The following is a 19,342-nucleotide window of genomic DNA, read 5'->3' on the forward strand; positions in this document are numbered from 1 at the left end:
AAAATTATAAAATTTGCTACCATATATACAACATTGTATGTAATATTTTTCTTAAAATTTTTGTTAATCTGAGCACCTATATTTGAGATTGGAATATGAAGTAGAGCTCAAGTGTTCAATTTTTTCTATTACTTTATTTTAATCAGTCTATTGGGAAAAAATATATATATGAATGAAAGTGAAAGTAACATAGTGCCATTTCATTCAATTTGAAATATTCTGAAAGAACTAAGGAAAAACAATTCTCTCTCTTACTTTCTTCCCACAGAGATAGGATGAAACCAGTCTGCAGCAGTCCAGAAACACTACAGAGGAGTGGTCCACGAAGTATAGTACCCAGACTGGCAGCTGCATAGTTTGGGAACTTATTGGAAATGCAAATTCTTTGGGCCCTGTCTCAAACCGACTAAACAGAAAACTCTGGGGAGGGGGACTCAACAATCTGTTTGAGCAAGGCTTCCAAGTGATTGTGATACACACTGAACTTTGAGAACCACTGGTATAAAGAACAACAGGACTAGAATGTCAGCTCACATTTGGAACTGCACAGCTCAGGTACCTAAGGCCAAAGATAGGAGGTTGGGAATTAATCTCAGAAGACTTCTATCTATTACTGAAAGTTCACTCAAATCAGAACCACTAATATACTGGAAACTCAGAATCATTTCTCTGCTCAGAGTAGACGGTTTCTCCTTCCTTCCAAGACTGTGAATGTAAAGGAATTTCTTCTTTAGGATATAAGCCTCTTGTAAATAAATAATGCTTAGGGAAGAGATTATGAAATTGTGGTCTTTATTAAAATTTCACTCCCTATTTGCCACATCACAGGATGTTTCTTCTCTTCTTCTTTTTGACAGTTGAAAGTGTTCCAGAAAGGCTTCAGGTCAGGGAAAGTGCAGATATTTCCCTTCTGAAACTCAGGATTGTATGTTTTTCCTGGTCTAATATGCCTGGGCTGAGATGTAATACTTCTGGATCACTCTTCACTAAAAGAATTTAAGAGCTTCTAAGAGCAGATCATCTGCTAGATTATCAAGCTTGGTGAAAAGTCAGTCAACTAAAAAAAAACTACATTCTATTCTCTAACTACACTGAATGACTAGGAACATGTCATGTTCTCTCCTGGGTAAGTGAAGAAAAGAGTTCAGATGATCTTCATCTTGTTCCCAGTATATCAAGGAATACCTCCATGGTACAGTCAGGAAAGAGGACTTCTCTGGGATTCTAATCAGAATCAACCCAGTTCTCAACTGTTAATGTCTCACTTTTGGTAAAGGGGGGAGATTTAACAGTAGTACACAAGCCTTTGTCTTAAAAATCTTACTAGAGATACCCTTAGTCCTAATTACTCCTTTGTTTTCAAAACAGGGAGAGCTAGGAAGATATTCACAATAGAAGAGGACACTTAATGTTATCTTAAAAAGGAAGGCAAAGTGAGTTTAGACAGGATTATTTTGGAGACAGACCAATGTAAATAGAATTCTGACAAACTGAGAGCCTCTCCCACCACCTTTAACAGATGGCAGCCTGGGAGAAATTATCTGCAATGACTGAAATGTAAGGGACTATTACCTAGATAAGACACTTCTCCAAATTAAGAAGGAAAAGATAGGAAATATTAAGATTGTCAAAGCACTCAATGAAATCTGAACAATTAATGAGTATAAAAGACACGTTCAATCTCATAAGAAATCAAAGAAAATAAAATGAAATGACGAAATGTCTTTAATGCACACACACATGCACAACAGAAATGAGTACTTATGTCCACCAAAAGATATATACAAGAATATTTATGTTAGTCAAAAAGTGAAAGCCCAAATGCTTATCTACAACAGAGGGGATACACTGTGATATATTCATGCAGTGGAATATTATGCAACAATGAAAAGAACTACAGGTACACAACATGAATAAATACCACAGACATAATCTTCAGTGAAAGAAATCAGACAGGAATATACCTAAACGAAGTTCAAGAACAGACAAGATTAATCTATGGAGATAGAAGTCAGAAAGGTGTTTAATTTGGGGGTGGGTATAATACTGAGTGAGAGGAGGCATAAGGAAGCCTTCCAGGGTCCTAGAAACATACTATATCTTAATCTGGCTGTGGTTAACTGGATATATGAATACATATATAAAAACTCATCAAGTTCTATGCTTAAATTTGTGCCCTTTTAGTACACAAATTAAACATCAACTTAAAAATTAAGGGCTTCCCTGGTAGCACAGTGGTTGAGAGTCCGCCTGCCGATGCAGGGGACATGGGTTCATGCCCCGGTCCAGGAGGATCCCACATGCCACGGAACGGCTGGGCCCGTGAGCCATGGCTGCTGAGCCTGCGCGTCCGGAGCCTGTGCTCCGCAACGGGAGAGGCCACAACAGTGAGAGGCCCGTGTACAGCCAAAAAAAAAAAAAAAAAATTAGATTAAAAAAATTCTGCTCAAGACAAAATAAAAATAATCAAAACTTCAAAAAAGATAATCAAATTTAAAATTTCAAAAGACTCTCAAATTTAAAATTATTCCACTTAATCTATGATAGCGTTTTATAAACACTATCACTATAGTGTTTAGTCCAACTAAACACTAAGTCTTATAAATTTTTAAAACTTGTTTGTTCAGTCATTCAACAAACATGGGATGCTAACGTGTAACAGATGCAGTTCTAGGAACTTAGCTTGCAGCAGTGAATAAAGTGAAGTTCCTACTCTTGTAGAGCTTACACATTTGGAGCCTGGGGTGGGAATTAGAAGGAGTTTATAGGGTGGTCAGGAAAGGGCTCCTTAAGAAAGCAACTTTTAAGCAGAGAACTGATGAAAACTATGAAGCAAGCGAGAAACAGAAGTAGAAGGCCCCTGCGGTGGAAGTAGGAATAGCCTGTTCAAAGAACAGCAAGGAGGTTGGTTTGGTCAGAGCAGAATAAGCCAAAAGTGGACAAGTGTAAGAACTAGGTTGGGGGGAGGGGGAGTAAAACAATCTCTCATTGTTTGAGCAAATACTTTTGTTGCAGAGCATGTTAAACTAGATTTCTATGTGATGAATTCCTTAGACTGCATGTGCCAATACTTTCACCTGTTCAGACACTAGCAAAAATCACTGCATTGGGTGAATCAAGAGAACTAGAAATATTGTCCTTTATTAAACAAAGCAAAATAAAACATGGTAAGGTACAAAACTTTTATGAGTTAATTGGCTTCCATCATCCACCAAGCAGTTTACTGGAATTTCAAGCCTAGTCCTACAGTCAGTCAATACCCTCCAGAGTCCAGTTTAAAAATTCAAATCTAATAAGCAACAGCAAACATTACGTACGCACCATTTGATATTTTAAAAATAAAACAAACAAACAAAAAACCACTTCTCTTAAGTATTCCTTACTAGCCAGCATCAGACAGATCAGCCTTATGACCTAATTTTCTGGTTTTTTTTTTTTTTTAAACTAAACTTTCACATATTACATAACTATGAAGTGATGACTTCACTGATCAAATCATTTTGTCTTCATTTTGTCTAAATTGCCTAACTGGGAAAACTATCTCCATATGTAAGGCTTTTAAAGGAAAAGGCAATATAAATCAAAGAAAACTGACAACTTGTTGGACCAAACATTATTAAAAAGAAAAGCTAATCCACTTATTAAGAAATGGTTAATCTGTTAAACTAACACTTATTAAATATCTACAGTATAGAGATAGTACAGTTGATACACTACAGACTAAACCAGAGTGCTTAGATTTGTATCCTAGTTCTGGTACTCTAACTACATGATCTTGGCATATCACCATCTCTGTGCCTCAATTTCCACATCTGTAAAATGGGGAAAAGAATACCACTTACCTCATAAAGTTACTGAAAGAATTAAATAAGTAAATGCATCTAAAGTGTTTGGAATAGTACCTGGAAGATGTTAATGACTGTTGTTTTATTATTAATCTAGACCTGGCATTATGCTATGTGCTAAAACTACAAAGAGGACTCAGAAAATTTCCTCACCAGCACTAATCACCAAGAACACCACTGGCAGATACATGACCATCAATATTTAACAGATATTTTACAGTAAATATACCTGAATTTAGGAATCTACACTGTGGGGTTCCCTTAACATTTCTACATACCTAGTTACTAATCCTGGATTTAAATACTTAAATTAAGAAAGCTAAAAGTATATCTTCCTGCTTAGGGTTAAAATGTTCACTACATCACAAAATAAGCAATGCAGTACAGTATCAAGTTTTTATCAACAGAACACATATTTGCAGGTAATTTGAAATCTCAAGCTCCATGAAGGATATTTTAAAAATTCCTGGGCATCCCTGGTGGCACAGTGGTTAAGAATCCACCTGCCAATGCAGGGGACATGGGTTTGAGCCCTGGTCCGGGAAGATCCCACATGCCACGGAGCAACTAAGCCTGCACACCACAACTACTGAGCGTGTGCTCTAGGGCCCGTGAGCCGCAACTAGAGAAAGACCATGCGCAGCAACGAAGACCCAACGCAGCCAAAAGTAAATAAATTAAAAAAAATTTTTTTTAATTCCTAAAACAGAGAAAACTTTAAAAAGGAGAAATAAAATATCCAGCTCCAGAGTCACTGCCTCAATAAAACATGCTCCTGCCAGAACTGTTTACTCCACTTCTCTTCTGCTTCTGTGCTGCATCAATCCATCAACATTTTTTCAATCAATAGTTTAGAGCGGTGCTGCCCAACAAAAATGTAACGTGAGCCACATAATTTTAAAATTTTCAGTAGCCACTTCAGAAAGTAGTAACAGGTGAAATTAATGTATTTTTATTCAGCCCAATATAACCAATTATCATTACTGCAAAATGTAATCAATATAAAAATTTTTAATGAAATATTCTTTTTTACAAACTAAGTCTTCAAAATCTGGAGTGTATTTTATACTTGTATAACATCTCAATTTGGACTACCCACATTTTAAGAGCTCAACAGCCACATGTGGCTACCAGCTACTGTACTGGACAATGCAGAGCTAGAGAGTCTAGCACTTCACTATATGGGCCAGCAACATGAGCATCACCTTGGATTTTGTTAGAAATACTGAATCTCAGCCCACCTCAGACCTACTAGAACAGGAACTGAATTTAACAAGCTCCCCAGGTGATCTGAATATACATTAAAGATCGAGAAGTACTAAATTAGACCACACATAGCTTGTAAGCCTTAACAAATTGCTATTGCCATTCAACTATCATGTGGTATCATGCCACTCACTAATACAGAACACTGTATTTAAATAATAATGGCTTCCACACGAGTCATGTTTTCTCTATGCTGTCCAAAAGAATTTTCTGCAATGGTGGAAACATATCTGTGCTGCCCCAAATGGCAGCCACTTGCCACATATGACTACTGAGCATTTGAAATGTGACTGGTACAACTGAGAAAGTGAATTTTTAGTTTTATTGACTTTTAACTCATGCAAACTTAAATAGCTACTACATATAGCAAGTAGCTACCATAATGCAGCATAACTCCAGCTGTTACTACATCCCAGTATACTCTCTAGGAGGGTCCTCAAGACAAACTTATAAGGTTCTAATCAAGAAAATTCCTCTAATTACCTGCACTTCTCTCAATAAATCAATCTCTCTTTCTTATCAGCAACCATGTTTACCACTTTACATTGGCTAAGGTCAAACTTGAAATCTACCTCTATGGAAATACAATATAAGTTATAGAATGTGTTTTGTATCTGTTAACATTACCCCACCTTATCATCAGTTAACAATATACATACCTGTACAGTCTTTTTTATTCTATGGGAAGGACCTGGATACTCTGGGGAATACAAATCTGTGAGGAATAATGAGTTGATTAATGTTGACTTTCCCAGTCCAGATTCACCTAAAAGAAATAGAGGTGGAAATCTGTTAAACTCAGCTACCTTATCAAGCTTAAATATTCAACCAATGCTATAATCAAACTTGCTTTTATGCAAGTACTTCTTAGTGGGACAAGGAAGTGACATTAGAAATTATACTATAAAGACTCTCTATTAGAATAAATTCTTTGCCTTCATTTTCTTATCTATCAAATTAGACTCATGTTTCCAAGGATTTTTACCTTTATAATTCTACCATCTGTGTTCGCTAAAAGTAATGTATCTGTAGTCACCATTTTTAACAGTAATGTATTCCTAAAGATGAAAGTTAGTCATGAAGGAAAACATCCCAGTTGGATTATATATTGCTGCTTCAGTGAAATAAAAAATAAAAGTATAAACGTTTATTACAATGAATGACCAAGGAAACAAATCATGCAGCTATAAAAAGTAGAAATCTGCTGATAAAAAGAAGAAAAATTAATCACAATGCATCTTAGTACAAAAGTGAACCACAAAAAAATACTTCCAATTTACCCATATACCAATCAGCTTAAGTATAAAGGGTACTTCTCTATAAACCAGACTCCAAAAAATCATGGGTAATTACTTTTTATAAAAATGCTCCTGCCTGAAGTAGGAAAGGAGAGAGGTAAGACACGATTTCCACTAAGATTCACATACTCTTCTCTGACCCTTCATGTCAAGTCTAGTACACCATACCAAATGTACAGATATTTTTTACTAAAATATAAACAGCTTCAGGATATACAAAGTTAAAATAGATTAAAAGTCATATAATAATTATCAATTAATATGGCACCAGGTTAAAGAATCTAGTTATTGTTAATAGTTCAGTGAGTTTAATAGGCATCTTTAGCCTAAATAACTGATAGCACAATATTAACCTTACTATTTCTATTTATAGGTTGAGTTCTTTTGATATTGGCTCTCAAGAAAGGTAAGAACCGGGTGACTTCCTTGGTGGCACAGTGGTTAAGAATCCGCCTGCCAATGCAGGGGGCACAGGTTCGATTCCCTAGCCCGGGAAGATCCCACATGCTGCGGAGCAACTAAGCCCGTGTGCCACAACTACTGAGCCTGTGCTCTAGAGCCTGTGAGCCACAACTACTGAGCCCATGCGCCACAACTACTGAAGCCCGTGTGCCTAGAGCCCGTGCTCTGCAATGAAGAGTAGCCCCTGCCCGCTGCAACTAGAGAAAGCCCGTGTGCAGCAACGAAGACCCAAAGCAGCCAAAAATAAATAAATAAATTTAAAAAAAAAAAGAAAGAAAGAAAGGTAAGAACCATTGTAGTGGTCTGGGCTTACTCCCTTTGAATGAGGGAGAATATCCTTTTTTCTAGACGTAGAAATTTCTAAGTCATGGGAAAATAAGTTATAGGTTCCCCATACCTGCTTCTTTCTAAACTCTTAAACCCTGAATAAAGGAGGAAAGACTAGAATAAAACCCAAGTACTTGGGGATAATCAGAAGTATCTACAATATTTTCATTTAGAAGCAACCCTGCCCTTGAACCATTGCTATAAAACTCCTCACCAAATCCTCCTGGGTTGGGACACACAGTTCTCGAGGCACAAGCCCGCTGTGTCCCCCTTTGCTTGGCAAAGCAATAAAGCTATTACTTTCTACTTCACCCGAAACTCTGTCTCCAAGATTCGATTTGGCACCAGTGCACAGAGGCTGAGTTTTCAGCGTCATTCCCTCAAACAAGAAGGAACAGAGCAGACTTTACTCAGATAAAACATTCTAACCTCTTTGGGGCTATCAGAAGGACTAGTGTTGCCTAACTGGGATTTCAGGTTGGAGAAGCACTGGGCATCACTGGTTAAAGTGCAGGAGAACTACAGATGCCTGGAGCAAAAAATTATGGGTGGAGAGACACAACAGACCACCTAAGGCCTTGAGGAGACGCTGAGGTAAAACTCCTTGGAGAATTAAGACATTCAAAAGAAACCATGTATGCAGGGGAAACTGAGAAAGCCACATACAGGCTCAAGCAATAAACATGCTCAGAAATGTTGTGAAAAGGCATTAAACTTTCACTTTAGGCTGGATCTCTAGGCTCAGAGCATGCCCAGCTAATCATCAGACATCTGCCCTGACATATGACCAAGTCTGCAAAGACAGGGCAGGGTGAGTTTTTTCAAACGCATATTTTTCAACAACAACAAATCACAAAGCATTCAAAGAAACAGAAAACACAGCCCATAAAAAGGAACAAAACAAAATCCCAGAAACCATCCCTGAAGCAGCACAGATAGTGGACTTGCTAGATGAGGACTTTAAAATAGCTGTTTTAGAGAAAGATAAACATCATATCTCTTATATGTGGAATCTAAAAAACAGGGGGGTACAAATGAATTTATTTACAAAACAGAGATAAGAGTTTTGTAGAAACAAAGTAGAAAACAAACTTATGGTTATGGGGGTCAGGGGGATAAATCAGAAGACTGGGATTTACATATATACACTACTATATATAAAATACATAACTAATAAGGACCTACTATATAGCTCAGGGAACTTTACTTAATACTCTGTAATGGCCTATATGGGAAAAGAATCTAAAAAAGAGTGGATATATGTATAACTGATTCACTTTGCTGTACATCTGAAACTAACACAACATTGTAAATTAACTATACTCCAATAAAAAATTTTTTAAAATAAATAAATTTAGGGACTTCCCTGGTGGTCCAGCGGTTAAGACTCTGCGCTCCCAATGCAGGCGGCCCGGATTCAATCCCTGGTCAGGGAACTAGATCCCGCATGCCGCAACTAAGAGCCCACATACCACAACTAAAGACCTGGTGCAGCCAAATAAATAAGTAAATAAATTTAAATAGCAAAAAAAAATAATAATAAACAAAATAGCTGTCTTAAATATGTCCAAAGAGCTAAAGAAAACAATGAACAATTAATGGAAATCAGGAAAACGACATAAGAACAAAACCAGAATTTAACAAAGAAATAGAAATTGTGTAAAAAAACCAAACCAAAACAAAACAAAACAAAAATTCTGGAGCTGAAACACACAATTGAAAAAATTCACTAGAGAGGTTCAAAAGCAATTGAGCATGTCTAAAAAAGAATCAGCAAACTTGGAAGACAGGACAATTAAAATTATTGAGTCTAAGGAGAAAAAAGAATGAAGAAAAACACAGCCTAAGGGATCTATGTGGGACACCATTTATTGAACTATTATATACAGTATGAGAGCTTTAGAAGGAAAAAGGGAAAGGGTCAAATAGATTATTTGAAGGAAAAAAAAATGACCAAATTTTTCCCCAATTTGATGACAGACATGAATCTACAAATCCAAGAATCTCACTGAACTAGTAGGATAAACCCAGGAACCCGCACTGAGACACATCGTGATCAAACTGATAAAAAACAAAAACAAAAAGAGAAACTTGAAAGTGGCAAGAGAGAAGCAACATATCACATAGAAGGTATCTTCAATAAGATTAGCAGCTGATTTCTCAGCAGCAACTCTGGAGACCAGAAGACAATGTGATGATAAAACTGTCAAATGAGAATTCTATATCTGGCAAAATTGTGCTGAAAAGTAGAGGTAGAAATTAAGATATTTCCAGATAAACAAAAACTGAGGGAATTCATTATCACTACACATCCTCCACATTTCAGTTGAAATGAACGAACCCTGGACAATAACTCAAAGCCACATAAAGATCCCCAGTAAAGGTAAATACATGGACAAATATAAAAACTGGTATTATTGTAATTTTGGTTTCTAACTCCACTTTACATTTTCTGTAAGACTTGAAAGACGAATGAATAAGAAATAATTAGAAGTCTGTGTTATTGAGTACACAATGTTCAAAGATACAATTTGAGACATCAATAATAAAAAAAAGTATGTGGGGGCTGTATATGAGTAGTTTGTATATATAATTAAAATTAAATTGGTATAAATTCAAGTTAGGTTATTATAATTTAAGATTTTATATATAATCTCTATGATAACTACAAAGAAAGCATCTACAGAATATACAAATAAGGAAATGAGAAAGGGAATCAAAACGTGATGCTACAAAACATCAACTAAACACAAAAGAAGGCAGTAAAGGAGAAAATGATATATTCAAAAGCTGTAAGACATACAGAAAACAACAAAATGACAAAACTAAGTTCTCTGTTACCAGTAATTACTTTACATGTACATGGATTAAATGTCTTAATCAAAGGCACAGATGGCCAGAATGGCTAAAAAAACCCCGATCCAACTGTATACTATCTGTAAGATCTAAAGACTTTAGATCTAAGGACACACACAAGTTGAAAGTAAAAGGATAAAAAAGATATTCCATGTAAGCAGTAATCAGAAGAGGTGAGATGGCTATACTTGTATCAGACAAAAGAGACTTAAGTAAAAAATTGATACAAGATGCAAATTAGGATTTATTATTAAAAAAGGTCAATTCATGAAGTGGATATTATTACAGAATTATAAACATATATACACCAAACATCAGAGCCCCAAAATATATAAAGGAAACACTGACAAAATTTTGAAGGGGAAAACAGACAGTTTTACAATAATAATTGGAGAATTCAATACTCCACTTTAAATAATGGATAGAAGAAACAGACGGAAGATAAATTAGAAAACAGAGGACTTGAACAACACTATAAACCAACTGGACCTAATAAACATAGACAAAATACTCCATTCAACAACACCAAAATACACATTTTTCTCATGTGCACAGGGAGTATTTTTCAAGACTGACCATAAAACCAAGTACGACTTGATAAACTTTTTCTTTTTTTTTTTTTTTGCAGTACGCGGGCCTCTCACTGTTGTGGCCTCTCCCGTTGCGGAGCACAGGCTCCGGATGCGCAGGCTCAGCGGCCATGGCTCACAGGCCTAGCCGCTCTGCAGCATGTGGGATCTTCCCGGACTGGGGCACGAACCCGTGTCCCCTGCATCAGCAGGCGGACTCTCAACCACTGCGCCACCAGGGAAACCCATAAACTTTAAAAGATTTCAATCATCTTTTCCTATCACAACGAAATGAGACTGGAGATCAATAACAGAAAGAAAATGAAAAAATTAACACATATAAGGAAATTAAACAATACACTCAAACAGCTAACAGGTCAAATAAGAAATTCCAAGGTAAATTAGAAAATACCATGAAAAAAAAAGAAAATGAAAACACAACATACCAAAGCTTATGAGATACGGAAAAGTCGTTTCTAATAGAAAAATTTGTAACTGTAAACACATACATAAAAATGAGGATCCAGGGCTTCCCTGGTGGCGCAGTGGTTGGGAGTCCGCCTGCCGATGCAGGGGACACGGGTTCGTGCCCCGGTCCGGGAGGATCCCACATGCCGCGGAGCGGCTAGGCCCGTGAGCCACGGCCGCTGAGCCTGCGCGTCCGGAGCCTGTGCTCCGCAACGGGAGAGGCCACGACAATGAGAGGCCCGCGTACCGCAAAAAAAAAAAAAAAAAAAAATGAGGATCTGAAATCAACAATCTAACTTTACGACATAAGGAACTAAAAAATAAAGAACTAAACCCAAAACCAGCAAAAGAAAGGAAATATTAAAGTTAGGAGATAAATAAAATGGAAAACAGAAAACAACAGAGAAAAATCAACCAAACCAAAAGTTAGCTTTTGGAATAGATCAACAAAATTAACAACTCTTTTAGCTAGACTGATTGAGAATAAAAGAAAGAGAAGATTCAAATTACTAAAATCAGAAAGTGTGGATATTACTCCCAATTTTACAGAAATACAAAAAATTATGAGAGTACTATTAATAACTGTATGTCAATAAACTGGATAACATAAATGAAAAGGACAAATTCCATAAGACAAAAACTTAGAAACAATGAGGAATTAAGAGAACATATACAGTGAAAGGCAAACAGGCCTCTCAGATACTGATAAAGTGATTAAAAAATGGAAATGATCTAAATAATTAATATGGCTGATTTTCAAAAAAATACAATTCCTACCCAGAGAAAAAACATATTTTTCAAATACCTATGGAGCACTTACATAATCAGATCATGTTTTGCCTATAAAGAAAACCAATCAGTACTGAAAAACACAGAAATCTACAGATCATATTCTCTGACTACAAGCAGTGAAATTATAAATTAACAACAAAATAACACATCCCATTTGCCCACTTAGACATAAAACAGTATCTCCCCTCAACTCTTATCTGAAAAACTACTCAAATACAAACAAAATGAGTAATATAAACAAAAATCTAAGATATATGACTAAACTGGTGTTCAGAGAAAAACCTGTGCCTAATTAAGCCTAAAGAAAATAGATCAACCTTCAGAGTGGCTCTTGGAACTGTAAACCAGTATCGCTTTTCTTTTTTTTTTTTGAGGCAAGGAGTAATGACTTTATTCGAAAAGCCGGCAGACCAAGAAGATGGTGGGCAAGGGTCCCCAAAAATCCACATTAGTTTGGTCTGAATGCCAGCTCCTTTTATAGAACAGAGAGGGGAAGGAGGTGAGGAAGTAAAGTAAAAAGGCCATAAGCCTTGCATATATCTCCTAGAATGGCCAGCCTCCAGGAGCAGATGTGTTAATTTCTTCTTTTCTGCAGCAATTCATAGGTAGAAGGGTCAGGATGTTTCCCTGAACAAAGGCACTTTGGTTTAACATTCAGACAGCGGGTCAGGGTCCCGAGGCAGGTCATTATGTATGATTATAATAACAAAAGCAACAAAAAGCAAAGGTTAAACTCAAAGAAACAGATCCAACAAGGAATCCGATTTAGCTCTTCCCTGGTATGGAAACTCAAGGAAAGGGTCATTGGAAGCTCCAATTTTACAGCTGGTGGGTCAGAAAGACCTGGACTTGTGACTGGTGTCTGAAGTGGCAACTGGGGGAAGGGGGCAGTCTTATAGGATTGAGCCTTTAACTTGTAGAATCTGATGCTATCTCCAGGTAGATAGTTTCAGAATTGAATTGATTGTAGGAAACTCAGATGGTGTCCGAGAATTGCTTGGTGGTGTGTGGACTCCTGCCCCCATGTTACTGAACTCAGGTTTGGCTGCTCGCTGCTCAAAAGCTAATACTTTTGAGAGACAAGTGCTGGTAGGAATGGAAAGGTTGCTTTATGCAAGAGACTGGCAACTTGTGTCCAAAAACCAACTCCAAAGATTCTGCTCAACCATGGAAGTTTTTAAAGGGAGACTCATTAGCGGAGGGGGTCAGGGTCATTATTATCTTCCACTGTGTGCAGACTTTCTTCTGATTGGTTGGTGGTGAGGTAACAGGGTGGCATTCCAGGAATCTTGTGCTCAGCCTGAAGTTACCATCTTCCACCTGGGTGGGAGCCTTAGTTCCACAGAAGAACTCAAAGGTATTGCTGTGTATATTCCTTGAGGAGGCACCAGGACCTCGCCCCATCGTTGCACTATTGTTTCTTTCTTTTTTTTTTAATTCAAACAGAAAGTCACAAAAATTATAATCATCCTCATCAGTTCACTCAGTCCCATGTAATTAATTTTTTTTCATCTTGATCTTTTGTTAGCACTTTTCCATTAGAGTTGTGAAAATGCTTATTCATTCAGTTCAGCAGTATAATCAGTTACCAGAAACATGTACTTGTCAGAGTCTGTTCCATGAATTCCTTGAAGATGAAACCCTTTTACAGGAACATTTTTGCAAAAGCATCAGCGTACACCCAGAACAGTCTGTAAATGACAGAAGACTTAAAAATGACCATGGTTAAAGATTTGATGAAGTTCATAATAAGGCAATTGACAAGGAAATTTAGTTATTTCTGAGATATACATTTTAGAGCAATAACTAGAATTATGACTTGTAACATTATACCAGAACATATAAGATTTTTAGAAATTTCATGTAATGTCTGAAACATTTATGTTAACATATTTCCATACAAATAACCCAAAAAAAGTTTAGTAATTAGTTGTGGGTTTTTTTGTTTGTTTGTTTTTCTATACTGCAGGTTCTTATTAGTCATCAATTTTATACACATCAGTGTATACATGTCAATCCCAATCGCCCAATTCAGCACACCACTATCCCCACTCCACTGCAGTTTTCCCCCCTTGGTGTCCATACGTTTGTTCTCTACATCTGTGTCTCTGTTTCTGCCCTGCAAACCGATTCATCTGTACCATTTTTCTAGGTTCCACATATATGCGTTAATATACAATATTTGTTTTTCTCTTTCTGACTTACTTCACTCTGTATGACAGTCTCTAGATCCATCCACGTCTCAACAAATGACTCAATTTTTATGGCTTTTTATGGCTGAGTAATATTCCATTGTATATATGTACCACATCTTCTTTATCCATTCATTTGTCCATGGGCATTTAGGTTGCTTCCATGACCTGGCTATTGTAAACAGTGCTGCAATGAACATTGGGGTGCATGTGTCTTTTTGAATTATGGTTTTCTCTGGGTATATGCCCAATAGTGGGATTGCTGGATCATATAGTAATTCTATTTTTAGTTTTTTAAGGAACCTCCATACTGTTGTCCATAGTGGCTATATCAATTTACATTCCCACCAACAGTGCAAGAGGGTTCCCTTTTCTCCACACCCTCTCCAGCATTTGTTGTTTGTAGATTTTCTGATGATGTCCATTCTAACTGGTGTGAGGTAATACCTCATTGTAGTTTTGATTTGCATTTCTCTGATAATTAGTGATGTTGAGCAGCTTTTCATGTGCTTCTTGGCCATCTGTATGTCTTCTTTGGAGAAATGTCTATTTAGGTCTTCTGCCCATTTTTGGATTGGGTTGTTTCTTTAATATTGAGCTGCATGAATTGTTTCTATATTTTGGAGATTAATCCTTTGTCCGTTGATTTGTTTGCAAATATTTTCTCCCATTCTGAGGGTTGTCTTTTCATCTTGTTTATGGTTTCCTTTGCTGTGCAAAAGCTTTGAAGTTTCATTAGGTCCCATTTATTTATTTTTGTTTTTATTTCCATTACTCTAGGAGGTGGATCAAAAAAGATCTTGCTGTGATTTATGTCAAAGAGTGTTCTTCCTATGTTTTCCTGTAAGAGTTTTATAGTGCCCAGTCTTACATTTAGGTCTCGAATCCATTTTGAGTTTATTTTTGTGTATGGTGTTAGGGAGTGTTCTAATTTCATTCTTTTACATGTAGCTGTCCAGTTTTTCCAGCTCCACTTATTGAAGAGACTGTCTTTGCCCCATTGTATATCTTTGCCTCCTCTGTCATAGATCAGTTGACCATAGGTACGTGGGTTTATCTCTGGGGTTTCTATCTTGTTCTATTGATCTATGTTTCTGTTTTTGTGCTATGCTATCGCTTTTCTGAGGAACAATTAGGCAGTCTATCACAACTTAAATGCACATGCCTTTTGACCCAGCAATTTTACTTTTAGAAATGTACATTATACAAGCTTTTATACGTGTGCCTAAAAATTCAAGGAAATTAAGCATTGTTTAATTGTCCATCAACAGTAGACTGTATAAATCATGATAATCACACAGTATTGAATACCCCATACTCTGAAGAATGAGTTACTTTATGTACAGACATGAATAAAAGTATAATATATTAAATGATAGGGAAAAAAACATTCACAGAGTAGTATTTACAGCACAGTACCATTTATATAAAAAAGAAATCTACATGGGAATGACTAGTGTATATAAAATTATAGAAAAATGCCAGAAAACTTTTAACAGCTTAATAATGCTTGTCACTAGAGAAGGGACTGGAACTGAAGGAGGGAGAAAAAGGGACTTCACCTTACTAAATGTCTTTAGAATTTACATCTTTTAGAAAATAAAAATGTTTATATTTATAAACTTTTCTTTTTGGGGGGGAATAAACATGTGAGACATTTGAGAACAGAGCAGAAGGGTAAGGTTGACAACATAATGATTCTAACAGGTACTAGCCTCAAAATAAATAAAAAGAAATGTTGAGGCTTCCCTGGTGGCGCAGTAGTTGAGAATCTGCCTGCCAATGCAGGGGACACGTGTTCGAGCCCTGGTCTGGGAAGATCCCACATACCACAGAGCAACTAGGCCCGTGAGCCACAACTACTGAGCCTGCGCATCTGGAGCCTGTGCTTCACAACAAGAGAGGCCGTGATAGTGAGAGGCCCGTGCACCGTGATGAAGAGTGGCCCCCGCTTGCCGCAACTAGAGAAAGCCCTCACACAGAAATGAAGACCCAGCACAGCCAAAAATAAATGAATAAATTAATTAATTTTAAAAAAAAAAGAAATGTTGACTGCAGGGAAGTTATGCCTGAGTTTGGACATTAAATTATTAATTCCTACCTATCTTTAGTAGAGTGATATTTACTTCCAAACCAAAATGTCAGACACCCTATAATCATAATACAAAATATAGTAGCTTTGTCCTAATACTCTCAAGGTGACATAACTACAATAGATTCTTGCTCATTGGCTTTAGTAAAGGGAAAGCAATAGCGTTGCTAATGCAAAATAACTGAGAGTTAAATTAATCCCATCAACTCCAACTCTACTTAAAGAATCTGTGGAAACAACCTCAATCAAGTTATTTATCATTATTATTTAAGAATAACAAAATTCAGAATCACACATCCTAGCTTAAGAAAACAAAATTATTCAATAAATATAAACAGAATACCTATCTGTAACATTTTCTATTTCTTTATAATTAACATAATATTTTAAGATCTGTTAAATGATCCAAATTAATGACACATTTATTTTACTTTGAAATGCACTATAAACGTTCTGCAACAAAGTCATTATCATTCCCTTATTTTACAGACTTTAAAAAGGAAATAACTGGAATTAAATTTTTTTCTGTCCTCATTAAAACAAAATATTGTTAACACAATTTAAGATGTTAAATACTTTATGAAAATTATAAAATAAGAGTAATTAACTAGAGTCTAATATTATACCTGTAGTTTAACATTATCAGCAGGTTAAAATAACCCATTTCCTCTTTATCTTTGAAGTCTAGCCCATGAAACCCATGCCATCATCATTCAAGAGTATTACACTTCAAGCCTAAGAATGAAACAGTCATGAAATGTTTGTTCATAAGGTTTTGAAAAAAGTTAGATCACTATTTATAATAAAGTCACGTTCCTTTAGGTCTTTGGGATTATAAGGGCTCTGAGAAGTCCTACAATTAAAGAAACTGCTTATCTTTTTTTTTTTTTGCTTATCTTTGTTTTACCCAGCACCTCCTCAATTCTACAGCCTTCGATCATTTCCACCAACCCCTTGAAATATTTATTAATATCTGACACATGAAACACACTGAGACATTATACCATATAATTCTTTGGTAAATTATTTTTCCTTGACCATATATAGTTATAGCAACTGATATAAATAATACTGTATTACTGTATTAGTTAAGTAGAAAATTCATAGGCAGCTTAAATCTTGAGGATTTTTCCTTTGTATATTGCACATAAACACTTAACCACAGACGCTCCTCTGCAGTTCTATCATTAGCAGCTTGGGAAAACCCATTTCATTACACAAACTGTGTAATGAACACATACAATGTGTTCTACATCATCCTGCTAAATTATGTAGAGTTTCAGAACATTAGAACTGGAATAGTCCTTAGAGATACCAGAACAGCAGTGTTCTAACTCCTAGTCCTCAATTCTGCTCTTCATGTAAATCTGCTTCTAAACGAATTCTCTTGATATTCTCTACTGGACTCTCCCACTGGGTAGTGGCTTTCCAACTTACTTTACCACAGTTTACAGTTAAAAGCAAACAAACAAAAAAACCCCAAACACACATTTTTCATCAAAACTCAGTATACACAAATATATAGGTATACTTATCTGTACTGTATAAATGTATGTGTACAAATTTACAACTTTCATGAAACAACAGTCTTGCTAAGCAAAATGCAGTCTATTTTCTAATCATTTCTATTTTTCATTCTTTTAAATGATTCACCAAGTTGATTTAATGATCCAGCTTGGAAAAAAAAAACCTGCCAAGGAGCAAAAAGGTTTAATTCAGATGAATAATCTCATCCCAACATCCTATAGCTTTTCCATTCCAACAGCTATCCTCTGATGGACTATTACAATTGATAAAAAGCAAAGACATAAATTCATTTTATTATTTATTGAACAGCTGCTAAATGCTAGAACTGGGGACATTTTGCCATCAAAAGGTATAATTTTGTTGAGAAACAAGCTATAGTTACAATTAAACAAAAAATACAGTAGGAATACATAAAGAACACCTAAGTACAGTTTGAAGGAAATCAAGGATGGCTTCACAGAGCAAGCAAGCAAGCAGCATTTTACTGAGACATCCGTAGAAACTAATCAAGCAAACCAATGAGCACTTAAGTAATGCTAAAATGTGGAACAGTTCTTTTAAAAAGATAAAATCTTCAACCTCTCGTTTAGAATTTCAATGAAGAGGAAAGAAAATACAGAAGGATAAATAAGCTTAGAAGAAATAAAATAATTAGTATTAGAGAAGTAAAAGGCATCTAGTAAGAGCTAATAGGTAACTGAATATAGATTTAACTGGATAAAAAACTATTAAAATAAATAAAGGCGTCTACACAGACTGTTTCACAGGAATCAAGGTTTTTCACTTCTCTTAGAAAAATGAAACTAGGGCCTCCCTGGTGGCTCAGTGGTTAGGAATCCGCCTGCCAATGCAGGGGACATGGGTTCGAGCCCTGGTCCGGGAAGATCCCACATGCCGCCGAGCAACTGAGCCTGGGCGCCACAACTACTGAGCCTGCGCTCTATAGCCTGCAAGCCACAACTACTGAGCCCGCGTGCTGCAACTACTGAAGCCCGGGCACCTAGAGCCCGTGCTCCACAACAAGAGAAGCCCCCGCAATGAGAAGCCCACACACTGCAACGAAGAGTAGCCCCTGCTCGCCACAACTAGAGAAAGCCCATGCGCAGCAAGAAAGAACCAACACAGCCAAAAATAAATAAATAATTTAAAAAAAATTTTTAATTAAAAATTAAAAAAATAGTAATCAGAGATGTCACATAAATAACTTCAGCAAAATACTTAAACATCACGTCTTTATTGAAATGTACATAATAGCAAGTACAAAAATCAATTTTGTTAACAAGAATGCAAGCTACCCAGCTAAACCTTATTTATAATGAGAAAAGAACAAGTTTTTTCCCCCTAAATTCTCTCTGCTTTGGCTAAATTACTTCTTTGAAATAAAATTCATATAACATAAATTTCACCATTTTAAATTGTACAATTCAGTGGTTTTTCTATATTTACAATGTTGTGCAATCATCACTGGTTAAATTACTTTTATTACTAAAAGTAAAATAAAAATACAGAGCTCAGGGAAGAAAATTTTAAAATATTACTCAAAGTATTTCAAGTATCCAACATATCTTAACTGCAAGCTTAAACATAATTCCATTAAATGCCCAACAGCTTAGATACAAAATGGCCAATATTACTTTCAATTTCTTCA

General features: G+C 36.1%; 1 protein-coding gene across 3 annotated transcripts in view; it reads right to left on the reverse strand.

Annotated features, from left to right (window-relative positions):
- The window catches only part of SEPTIN7 (septin 7), a 103,180-nt gene that overhangs the window by 41,062 nt on the left and 42,776 nt on the right, over positions 1–19,342 (reverse strand). For all 3 annotated transcript variants that reach the window (XM_082661911.1, XM_082661910.1, XM_082661909.1), the window contains exon 3: positions 5,771–5,877. In XM_082661911.1, coding sequence (XP_082518037.1) covers positions 5,771–5,877 — 107 coding nt within the window. The remainder of the gene's footprint in view (positions 1–5,770; positions 5,878–19,342) is intronic.

Source organism: Grampus griseus (genome assembly GCF_964374135.1).
Source record: "Grampus griseus genome assembly, chromosome: 9".
NCBI classification, from domain to species: Eukaryota; Metazoa; Chordata; class Mammalia; order Artiodactyla; family Delphinidae; genus Grampus; species Grampus griseus.